The 12,641-nt window shown below is 42.6% G+C and overlaps 1 protein-coding gene across 2 annotated transcripts in view; it reads left to right on the top strand.

Moving 5' to 3' along the window:
• Positions 1-543: 543 nt before the first annotated feature.
• AHCYL1 (adenosylhomocysteinase like 1) overlaps positions 544-12,641 on the top strand; it is a 45,132-nt gene continuing 33,034 nt past the window's right edge. The window contains exon 1 of one of the 2 annotated variants that reach the window (XM_037826442.1): positions 544-732. In XM_037826442.1, the coding sequence (XP_037682370.1) occupies positions 613-732 (120 nt within the window). In that variant the 5' untranslated portion in view covers positions 544-612. The remainder of the gene's footprint in view (positions 733-12,641) is intronic. The other variant, XM_037826441.1, reaches the window with a different exon arrangement.

The following is a 12,641-nucleotide window of genomic DNA, read 5'->3' as shown; positions in this document are numbered from 1 at the left end:
CTATGGGCGCGGGTCTTTTCTCCCAAGCATCCCTCTCAGAGATGTCGCCGGAATCCTCCAGCCCAGAGACCCTCAAACCCCGCATAGTCTTCGCTAGAACCAAGGGCCTCTCGCAGGGCTCATGGCGCCACCTGGCGGCGCCAAGGGTCCGACTCCCCCTCCTAGCTTTAGCACCAGCGAGCCACGATGGAGGAGGAGTGGTTTCTGCAGCCGAATCCGGCGTGATGACGTCACGACAGGGCGCCCTTTCTCCCCGCCTCTTCCCGCTCTCCGGAGACGCCAGTACTTGACGTGGCGTCACCGCCCTGTGCCCTTACTTTGCGTGCATGTCTGCGTGTGGCGGAGGTGGCGGCGCGGGCCGATCGGAGCTTCGCGGTGGTGCTTCTGGTGCCCCTGCTGCTGCTGTCGCTGTTCCGCTGTGATATACTGACGAGCGGACGAGGCGCTAGCCACAGCACCTCGGAACCGAACGCAGCTCGGCGTGGGGCTGGGCGGGAGGGTGGGCGAGCGCGTGTCGGAGGGTGCAGTGCGGTCGGCCGGGCGGCCGGGCGAGCGCCCGTGAGGGAAGGAGGCGGGGGTGGTGGGTCAGCCGCGGGCCGGGCCGGCCGGGGGATGTCGATGCCTGACGCGATGCCGCTGCCCGGAGTCGGGGAGGAGCTGAAACAGGCCAAGGAGATCGAGGACGCTGAGAAGTACTCCTTCATGGCCACCGTCACCAAGGCGCCCAAGAAGGTGCGGGGGCTCTGGGTGGAGGCGGGGACCCGGGCCTCGCGGAAGGGGCGCGAGCAAGCACCGAGCTTGAGCTCCGACTAGTTCGGGACTTCAGGGAAGAGGGGTTGGGGTGATCGGGGATAGCTGAGGTGGTGTGGGAGGTAGCGGGTGAGCTGCCCCAGGCCCATCCCGGGTTGGGAAGGCCGCCCTTGCCTTCGTTTTCCTTTGTTCCTCGGCCCTGGTCCTTCGGGATCTTTTTGAAACCTGACAGGACGGGTCTTAAATTTGCGGCTGACTTTTCCCTGACCAAGGGCCGCGAAGACGGGTGTGGAAAGGGGTGAACCAATTCAGCTGGCCCTGTGACTAGCCCCACGGAGGGGGGTGAGGGCAGGGGTGCAGAAAATTCCCCCTCAGGTGAGTGGGCAAATCTGGCATAGCTTCTTTGGGCAAGTCTTAGGGAGCAGGGTCCGGTTTACCAAGCAACTGCGTGATAGCAAGAGAAAAGAACGCGTGGACCCAGCTCCTTTATGCAGTTGAAGGCAGTGAGGGCAGTATGAGATTGAAAAGAAAACTGTAGTTTTCGCCTTCTGTGGTCGTCCAGTTGCTTCAACAGCTGTAAGAAATTAGCATTGGGAGGATAGTGACAGCACACTCTGTCATGGATACAGGTTGATCCAAGAGCCGTGTGAATAGATCACTTAGGCATCCTTTGAAAAAGGAGCTTGGGTGGGTTGGAGTGGTGGGTGGTAGGGAAAGATTGCTCATTCTTTATTGCATTTACTGAGGCAGAACAAGTTTAGTCTGTTGTGCTGTGGATTGAGCTCAAAGGACACTCTTCTCATTCTATTGTTTTGGAAGACTACATGGGAACCTTTAGGGGTTTGTCTAAATAGCTCTCTGAATCGTGGAATTGGGATCCCTAGTGCTTTCTGATGATCATTTGCTGCCAACCATGTCTTGACTTTCCACATGCTGGTCACCCAGTTAACAGTCACCCAGAGAACCTTTGCAAGGAGGTGACCTTTCTGAAACCAATGAGAACCAGGATAAATATTTCAGTCCTGTATACAGACAGATTGTTTCAAGGATATCTCTGCCTGCAGTGTTTGATAGAGTGCAGTGCTTGTGTAAACTGAACAGAGCCAGTTTTGCAGGAATAGTTACAGTTCTTGAGGCTCCTACACCTGAAACTGTCTCAAGTTGGAGAGATGGCTTTAAAAAACAGAAACAAAAAAACAAGGAATTTAATCTACCACTCCAGAAATCAAATGTAGGATTGAAAAAATAAGTCACCATTGTGCACTTTATCTCTGTTTTCCCTAAAAATTAAGATCTGACCAGTAGACTGCCTAAAAAATGTTGAAGAAGATCCCTTGACTTTAAGGAGTGATTAACCTTATTTTTAGAGCTCTCAGTTCAGCTGATTGCTTTGTTGGGGCTGTATTTGTATTCTGCACTGTTCTTGGGAGAAAGTCACAGCCCTTACAAGCAGAATGTTTATGGGTCTTAACCTCAGATGAGTTAGGGGAAAAAATGGGAAAACACCTGATTCCCTGGACTCTCCCCTTTAGCCCATCCTCTTTTGTCTAGTCGCTTCAGGGTTTTGGGTGTCTTTATTCTTACCTTTATTTTAGTAAACTTTTATTCTTATTTGTAAGTGCCACTGTTGATAACACAAAGTTTGCAGTGTAGATTGTAAACTTTGATAAGGGCAAGGACTCATTCACCATTGAATCCATTGTGCTCAGCGCTGTATCTAGCATATAGGAAGTACTCAAATATTAATTGCCCAGTTGGCTAACTAGTAACTGAAATGTCAGCAGGGCTGCCTACCCTGAATAAATACCTTTTTTCCTCTTCTTCCCAGGAGGAATATTGCTAATGTGTATTATTGTCAGGCCAAGTGCTAATGAGTAGAGACTCATATTCCATTAGCCGAAAGAAGCAGTCTCTGCCAGGGTTGTGGTGAGACCCTGTTGTGAATTTCCATTTGCTGGTAAATGTGCCCCTATGTTTTTAATTTTGCTCTTTCTGAACCTTATTGTTTATCATTTACATAGCACTTTGTAGTAAAATACTTTATGATGACTAATTACTCTTTCTCTAGTGATGATAAAAGGCATTTATTTAGCTAATGGGTCAGTTGAGTACTAGTTCAAGGTCACATAACAAGTCCTTGGTAATCCATTTTTCAGAACTTCAGCTGAGTTGGACATTATGGCTTAGGTAATTTTGTACTTCTGCCATGTGTTGATAATGTGAGAAAGCATGGGAAAAGTTAGAGGAGAAAAAGGAGCCTGGCCAGGTAGTGAATGGTATGTGAAAAAGGCCTCTCATCTATGAGGATTGCGGCCTGGCTGTAGACCAAGTAATCCTTGAATCATTCCAAACCCTGAGGCCCCTCAGGAAATGAGGCCATTGCTGGGGCCAGTCAGAGGATACAGGTTACTTCAGGGTGACCTTGATGGTCCTGAATCAGGTCCTATCTGAGTGTAACTTTCTAGTGAGCCTTTATTCGCCTTGTTTGCTTTCTTTTAGGTACAGTAGATGTCCAGCCATTAAAAGCATAGATAGCTGGATTCTTCGGCCATAATCGTGACTTACTCAGTTGTATATGCTCCTGGGGTCTAGTACAGTGCTGTGTAGGTAACAGGGCTTGTTGGTTTGATTCAAGGATCAATCTGGGTGTTAAGCCAACTAAATGGATACCACTTAAGCAAATTAATTTCTGTGCCACAGTTTCCTTATCTGCCAGAAAGTTGTTATTTGAAACAAGTAGAGATAGGAACATGTTAGAAGCTAAGTAGCAAGAGTGTCTTTTAAAAAAGAAGTCTGTTTTCTATCTGGTGTATTTATATTACCTCTTTTTAAGAGCATCTGAGATGGCTTATAGCACAAGACATGTAGACAACATAAATAGGAAGGGAAGTCAAAAATATAGAAAGAAAGAAAGAAATATTGTTAACCCTAAGGGCTAAGCTTTCTACATGCCAGAGCATAAAAGAGAATCACAGGCTTACAATCTCATTAGCAGGCATGGGAGGTAATACATACCAATTCCTTAGGAAGACAACTTTTCATGACACTGAGTTCTAAAGGAAATTTTCATGCAACACTATTAATAGCTATAGGATGATTCAGGTGGTAAAGCTTGTTTACAACCATCACTAGCAATTTCAGATGGTATTGTCAAGATAATTTGAGGTGAGAAAAGGAGTCCTTGAGTTGTAAGGGTAGTGTACATTGTATGGCAACTGAAGAGGATTCTTGTTTTGTGTTGGAAATATGTCATCTGGTTTGTCTTAATCACTGGGTATTTATCCCTGTTTTTATGCTACTTTGTGTTGCAGGGATGATGGCTGTCCTTGGACCTTTGAAAATTGACCTTGTGTTACGTTGATTCTTTTTTCATAGAGTAAACCCAAACCCCCAGTTTGTTGATGAAACCTACTAAGATAGACATGTTCTACTGGAAGGCCTGTCTCAGAACATTTACTATTTGAATTTTTCAACTTCTGTGGGGGCTCTTCAGAGTGACAAATTAGGCATTTGACCTAGGATCTGTGCTGTCAGATCATTACCTCCAACAAAATATAGGAGAGGTAAAGAAGAACACAAAAGAAACTTCTTTTGTTTGTAGGATATTTCTTATTTGATTAAAGCATTTGTTAACAAGAATTCATCAAAAGGATTGCCTGAGACTTAGGACACAGACCAAGTAGAGAGAGCTCCAGTGAGAACTGCTTGGATGTTAACCTAATGGGCAAAATCCAGATGCTTCTCTTGTCATCAGGGTTACCTTACAGCTAATTCTTGGGGCAGTTTTGTAGGGTTTACACTAGTACTACTCGAGATTGAATAGGTTGACATTCCTGTCTTCTCTGTATCATATCTATTGATTTTCTTCAGAGTGGCTACTGTTTAAGTATTTTAGTGGCATTCTCTGAAAAGGAGTCAGGGGTGTAAGAGGATTCTATCTTTGTCAGATTTCTCCACAGATCTTGATCGTCTCTGTTTTTCTTATCTGATTTGGTTTAGTTAGGTAGACTCTGGTTTTCATATTGCTTTGTTCTAAGTTCCTTTAGAATTTTAACTTGTACAGAGAGACATCTATCTGTGCATTGGCCAGATTCCTTGCTAACAAGATGACAAATGTGTATCTTTTATTTTACTGTGGGAGGGTGGGGGTGGGGGGTGGTCATTTGGATCCAATGTGTGTTAACCTATGAATAGTCATGTAAAGTTGCTTATAAAGAATATTTCGATACATAGAATCATGTGAATTTTTAATTACCTGTGACTCCTAGTAAGTTCATTCTGCTACCTTAAATAGTTAATGATTTGTAAATAAGCACTTTAATGCCTTCTCTGGGGCAGTTTTATAAAGGAACTGGTTAGTAAAGAAGAATCATTTTTTACCCATCAGTTTCTCAAGTTTGAGAATTTGAATATTATATTTTTGTAAAGAAGGGCCATCCTTTACTGGGTATCCTAATGCAGAACACATCCTATTTAGGGCACCTTCACATAGACCAGAGTTTTTGCCACCTGAAGTCAGAGAATCTACAGTTGAAGACTGATTCTTACTACACATTGTCCTTCTGACTCTTGTCCACACTATCAGTGCCTTGCAAACGATGAGCAGTTAATAAAAATTTACATAAATCGTCACTTTTTTCTCTTCTGATTCCATATTTTCCTTTGGCTCGGGTGCTGCTTTTGTTACCCTGTTGTTGTTTGCTATTAGGTGAGACCTCTTTAATTGCCCTTGTTCTTAAAACTATGAGACCTAGTACAGTGTATGGTAAGCACTTGGCTTTTGGAGTGAAAGACCTTCAGTCTCTGCCATCTAATAGCCATGTGGCCTTGGACAAGTGACTTAACCTCTCTGAGCCTCAATTTTCTCATCTGTAAAATGAATAATGATAGTTCTACCTATATAGGATTGTTGAGGAATTCACATTTAATAAATATTAACTAGTAGGCTTACTCCTTTATGCCTAGAGCAACCACATATCCTGGTTTGCCTGGTACAGTTCTGGTTTATATTTGTTATCCCAGCGTATTGCCCAGTGAGAACCTCCTTCACTCTGAAAAGTGCCCTTGTTTGCCCAGTAAATTATATGGTTACCCTATTTATAACTCCCTGGATGATATGACATGGTAGTTCAAATGAGAGACTAATTTTGAAATATTATTAAAGAGGAGCATACACAGTGGAAGATCTTAGAGCTTGTGATGGTAATGGGATATGCCCTACTGACCATCCCCCCACCTCACCTTCCATTCCTACACAGTACACTGATAGAATGTCTTGGTCAGACACTCCACTAGGCTGAATACAGGTGTTTATATCTTCAAACTACACTAGTTTGTGAGTCTTCCAGACTCCCTAAATCCCTCAATTGTAAGCAACAATTCCAAAGATGCTTCTGAGCTGTGACTCTTTTATATAATCACCTTCAGATTCTATCCTTATGTATTCCAGCTCCCGCCCCTTGGTACTATTTCTCTCTGCTCTAAGCATCCTGCTCCTAATTATGCATAACTGATTTTCTCCTCCTGAATTGTGTGGTCTTTTTGCTTCACAGCACCAGGGTGGAGCACACAGGCCTTTGTTGAGTTGCAGGCTAGTTTTATTTTTGTTGCTGTCTCTGTTCGGTTTTTGTAAAGGATTCAGCCTGGTTCCCTGATGGCAGAATGTTTACGATGATACTGGTACTGGTTAACAGTATACAGTGGAGCTTAGTCATTTACTTCCCAAACGACACAAAATGAAAAAGTTTAATGAACTGGTGAAAGGTAATATTTGGAATCCGGGAGTTGAGATTGGGGAAAGGACTTTGACAGAACCGCAAATACAGGACTGTCCAAGCGTGCTCCTGCTTGCTTTCCATGAACACTCAAAATGCCTCAGGTAATATGCTCTGTTACTTAACCTGTAGGGCTGCTACATATTCTCCTTTACCAGCCCAAGCCAGCTAATTTCTTTTAAAGTGGACACCACACTCGGTTGTGTGATGGAAATGTGGCTTAAACAGGAGGGGTTTTGGACTGCTCACTCTTCCATGCTGTTCATCTTGGACCTACCTCAAGGTTAGTCCTTTGTGAATAGTAAAACTGCCCAGTAGAGCAAGCCCTGTTGTTTATGTGTTTTTCTCTCCTCTCCTGAACCTGTGTGTGTACAGTGGCATCAGTGGAATCCCACCAAGCCTGTTCACTCAGGGTGCCAAGGAGAATGCTAATGTGCTGCTCTGCACTGGAGTGCAGCTAGGTGCGCTAAATGGTGAATTGGTGAATGGCAGAATGAAGAGACTGAAGCTCTGGAGGAGATGCATGTAACCATGTGTCATTCATTTAAGCTTCTGGAATGAAGCTATTCGTATCACTGTTGTAAGCAGTGACAAGATTTTGAAAGTTCTGTTTTTAGTAAATGGCACCAACTCTTTCAGAACTTATTAATTGTATTAAGGTGAACTTTGGGGCACTGTGGTTTCCCCAGGCATAATGGTAACTACTTTATCTCTTCCCCCTTGACCTCATGTCAGAGTTTTTGGGTCATGACTTGTTCCTATTATGGTGCCAGGAGCCTGAAATCAAAAAAAAGAAACCTGTTAGGAAAGTTGGTAGGAGAGAGACTCTGGTCTGTCCGAATCTCTTGACCACCCCCATCCTGTCTCCTTCCTCGGGGGCTTAAAGGGAAGCCTACGTGGGCTTTCAAGAGTGTTAGCTTTATTTTGGAGATGTAGAAAAGAGCCATTGCCTTGTATTTTCAAAGTGCACATCCCCTTTCTCTCTAATTAAAGAAGGGAAGTCAACGAATAGACAACTCTGTGTGGAAGAGAATTTAAATTGGTTTCTCTTTGGCCTGCATGAGGGAATGCTCTTGAGATTCCCTCGATTAGAGAGACTCCAGAATAATGATTCTTAGTCTTTTAAGTTACAGATCCCTTTAAGGATCATAAAATTATGATTCTTTTTTCAGGAAAATGCAGGTGCACTTAGAGAGGGTTTTATGGGACTTGGTGAAACTCATCATTCATGGATCCTAGGTTTAGAAACCCTGTTTTAGAAAGTCAGGCCTCTAGGCCACAGTATGGCTTTCCTTTACAGGTCGAGAAACTGCTGAGAGATTTAAGTTTCCAGCCTGCAGTTTGTCCTTGTGGCTCCTAACAAAGCTGAGGTTGTTGGTGTTCTTTGTCACTCCTCTCTTTGGGATGCTCCTTAACTTCCCAAGAGACTCATTATAAGTGCCTTGAGGGTTCAACTCAGGAACTTAAACACAATGAAACCAGCCTTTCAGCAGCAGCTTTTGGGTTTTTTAAAATACTGTCTCCATCCCACTGCTCTTCATAGGAACCTTGGGTCTCCCTAAAGCACCAGAACTGAATCCACAGGAGTGTTTGGAATAGGGAGGTCAGATACTAGATTGAGTATAAAAACCAAACAAAATAATTTGCTTCCCTGTGCCTCACAAAAATAGGCTTGATCTCTGTGTTGTACTTCTCCAGCTATTTTAAGGACTGACCTTAAATGATATCTGAATCTTACTCTTCGTTTGATTTCTCTAGACTGAACATATTAAGGGAAAGGACCATATCTCACACATACATACAGAATGTTGTGCCTGGCATATTATACTTAGAAACTTTTTTGAATAAAATAATGTGAGATGATCATCCCTAGGAGAAAGTGAGTTGGACTCAATGACTTTGGCTCACTTTCCCTTTCAGTTGGTTTGGGTTGTTTTCCTAGCTTAGACTCCTCCCTCATGGGTGATACTGGAACTGCAGGTGAGAAATTGATGGGAATTTCTAACAGCTTATTAGAGCCCTTTATAATGCCAGAAATGGGAGGTAAGGGAGGAGACTGCCCTGAATTGTGGCCACCAGCTTCTTAACACAGTAGCATGGGAATACAGAGCAGCAGGCTGGAAGCTTACAGATATCCTTAGACATAATGGGAAAGGTAACTTGACTTTCCTGCTATCGAAACAACCAAGTTTAAACCGTTAGCATTGAGGACATTCTGCCCAAGGTTGAAACTGGTATTATGGTTGATAAGTGCTCCTAGTTTAAGGAACAGAAGGATCTTCTAGGGTGTCTGAGGTTTGGGGCTAGTAATGAGTTGAGCAGTTTGATTTTGGAATATGTGTTGGAGTCTTGAAAGTAATAAAGTAACAGCTCTGTCTGGCAGTGCTGAGCAAATTTCAGGCTCTTGTTCTGCAACACTAGCTGCCCCTTCTGAGCCAAAGGCTGAGCTCAGTGCTCAAAAGCTGAGCTCAGTGCTCAAAAGCTGTATGTGCTCTTGTCTTTGAAATACACCTTCTTTGTAGTAACAGTCTTCTGGGAACTGGGCCAATACTTGCCCTAGCCAGGAGCTTAGACTTTAATTGGCACTAAGGATTTTGTGTCTCTTGTTTCCTTCAAGTATCTAGGCAGGATTCAAGAGAAACAGAGATCTTCAGGATTTTACCGCTCTGGAAGTAGAAATAGCTGCCTCTTAGAGATGGCAGATGTGTTCACTTGCTCCAGTAAGTAATTCAGTTTTCTGCTGGTGGCTAGGTGGTGTCCAGATTCTAATTCAGTGCTTGAGTTTTTAGGGCCCAGCTTCTGAGCACCAGACTTCTTAGCAAGCAAGACATGAAGGTTCCTAATGTTTGCTTCTTATGTGGAGTAGCCCAGCTGGCTTGTCACGCTGGACTAGCTGAATCGTGAATGTTAATTATACTGATCAATACAGTGGCCTTGGTAACAAACTCGTAGCTGCTGTAGAATCTGTTTACTTCAGATTTATAACAGAAAAGAGACCAAGCTGATTGGGGACATGATGTTCTAAGTGTTAGAAACTGTACTGTAAGTCCAAGAAAACATAGGCTGCAGGGGCTGATCCTCTTGCGCCCCTTCCCCAGGATTTCCCAGAGGGAAACATTACTCTGGGGTGGTTTCTGTTCTTGTTCCAGTTGAGAGTGAATTGAGGTTGGCAAAAACTTGGTTCTTAGCGGAGTGGGGAAGGAATGTTTACGAAGCATACAGTTTAGGAGGAGAGCACCCATGTTGGGAGACCTCTTATTTCTCTACCTAATTTGTAATTCGAAGTGGATAGTTGAGGAGTGAATTAGTTTCAACCCTTGTATTCAGGAGAAGGAGCCCCTCCTGTTTGAGGAGTAGGGGGTTCAGAATTCTGCACATTTTTTTGACTCCACAGGACAGGGATTAGCGGAGTGCTGGCCATGTTTGGAATGAGAGCACCTTGCCAATTTTTACTGAATTTGGACTGGGCCATTTTAAAAATACTGTCTCTGTCTTCCTCAAACAGGCTCTTTGTCTTGTGTTCCTAATCCCCTGTGGATTCATCTGATGGATTTGTCCATACCTGATAGATAGAGCTGGTATTTAAGGCAGATTCCTTTGCCTTTTTTGTTTTATCTTTGAACGAGGTATAGTTAACCCATTTGTTCTTGTGTTCATTAAGTCACTTTATCAGGAGCTTGTGTTTGCTTTTCCAGACCCTGCTTAGAATGTCTCTTAAATCAGTACTTCTCATGGAGTGGGGAGGAAACTTAGAACTACTCTTTTAAATTATCTAGCAAGGCTGCCTAAATTGTTATGAATCTGATACTAGAATGGCAGTGCAGCTGCCCTTACTCTTCTCCAAGGTTTTCAGGGTAAGCTGTGACCAGAAATTATTATGCAGCCCTATCAGCCAAAGTAGCAGGCTTGAGTTATTTTTAGAATGAATGAAAAATAAATATTGACTGAGCATCTACTTTATGCCAGGGTCTGTTCTAGGCACTTACATACATTAGTGAACAAAATCTGTAGAGCTTACATTTTTGTGGGGTTATTTGAGTTAAGTTTAGTGTAGTGTTAGTTAACCATTTGAGGTTCCAAACCCTATCAGAGCCTTGTTCTCCCAGAAAAATTCACATTCCCATCACGGTTTGCATATAAGGGGAAAGGTGGCAGCCTGAGACCCCAGGATAAGAACCTGGAATGTTCTTATAAACATAATATAAAGCCAGACTATGATCTCCTAACCAGACTAGCTTGTACTTTCTTCATCTGTTGACAAAGAACTCAAGGGTTTCTCTAGAAAACATAAGTGTAAGGAACTCCACCAAGCCAAAACCATTTCTTGTATCTGTATTCCTTTTGAAATGCCGAGTATAATTCAGACTCTTTACCCAACCCCAGCTCTATTTTCTGGCTGGTTGGGCTTCCTGGACTCGATGGCTTAAAAGTCAGGTCAGAATATGAAGATTTCCTGACTGTGCCTAGTTTATACTGTGAAAACATTTATTTCTATTTGAAAATAGATCATGAGGACATTTCAGTGAAATTCTAGCTTCAAGAAAGCACAGAAAATCATAGGAGTTGATTGAGGGTAGAGGGGCTGAGGAAATAGCCAAAGAGTAAAGACTGGAGAAGGATGATAGAAAAAATGAGGGCAGTTGACTAAGCTGCTGAGAGAAGGTTCCATCTTAAGTCAAAGTGAGTGGATCTGAGATCCCGAGAGAAAAAGATTCCTTTTTAGTCCAGAAGTGGTCTGTCAACGTTACTTTTTTATTAAATAGGATTCATGATAAAAAGAAGTGTGTAGATCAGACTTTTATTTATACCAGCATTAGTATGTCTCTGTCCCTGGAAAAGTAGTTTGACTTGAAAGAATGGCCAAATCCTGCCTCAGGGTTAGAACAGTGTGTAACATATACTGTTGAAACATGAATGAAATTTAGTTTGGGGCAACAGGAGGAAAAAAAATATGTAGAAAGACATCCCTGGGTTTAGGGTTTGGAGCATAGTGAGTACACAGTGTGCCAGTTCTACCTTTATTTCCGTGAAGTCTGATCTTTAGTATAACCACAGGCCAAGGCCTCTTTAGGGTGATCTTTACAGGGATATATTTGTTTCTCTGCCTGAAGTCTAAGGGGAACTTTCTGTACCCATACTGAGAGATTGCTGAGTGCTTGCTTTAGTCCTTCCAGGCTAAACTTTTGTAAACTCAGAACCCATTAGAGAGCAGAGCCCACAGTCCTCCCTGGAGGAGCCAGGAAGCTCTAGATGGTTCTAGTTGTAACTGCTCTCCAGCATATGGAAAAACTGTTCTGCTATAAAACCATCCAACCTGCTAGTAGTATAAGGACATCTCATTGTTTGCTCAGTGATGCATTAAAGCCAAGACTGCCTCTTCTAGGGGACTATAATCACACTATCAATTATCTTTATTTTCTGTTTTTAAAGAACCCCTTTTAAATAACCAAAGGAATTTGAGACTTCACTTTGTGGGACTTTTAAAATCTCTTTTGAGGTTCTATTCAACCTGTGAAACTATATAGTTAAAATCTGTTTTTTAGTTTCTGGAAAAATTCTACATATCTTAAAAACCATATAATGAGAAGTTTTTCTTCATTCATTCATTGAATATTCAAGTAAATGTCTGCCGTGGATATGCAACTACTATTCAGTAATTGCATATCATGTTACTTAAATCTAGAATAGTTAAATGGAACGAATAACCTTACAAGAACTTTTTCTAATCATAGCTGCAACAGTAAGAGAGGTCATCCCAGAAAGTGGGAAAGCATCAATGAAAAAATTTATCCTTTTTAAAAAAATTTTTACTTGGGGTTACCAAATTTAATAGGACCCATTTCGTAATGGGAAAATTCAACTTTGCTGTATCTTTCAGACATGTTACAAGATGGGGAGATGACTTGGAGGGGGTTCTGTTTGAGTGACACCCCATGGATGAGAAAGGAATCTAGTGGAAAGTTCTCATTTTAAGGGTGTGTTCTTTGATTTGTGCCATTAATCTGTTAAAGAAAAGTCCCTCCTTCCTCATTTAGCACAGGAACGATAACCCCCTTTAAAAAGTATGCTTAAAATATAATTTCTATTGCATGTTTTAAAGTACAGTAACTTCTTGTG

The sequence above is a fragment of the Choloepus didactylus genome, chromosome 2, assembly GCF_015220235.1.
Source record: "Choloepus didactylus isolate mChoDid1 chromosome 2, mChoDid1.pri, whole genome shotgun sequence".
NCBI lineage: Eukaryota > Metazoa > Chordata > Mammalia > Pilosa > Megalonychidae > Choloepus > Choloepus didactylus.
This window is presented reverse-complemented; position numbering and strand designations above follow the sequence as displayed.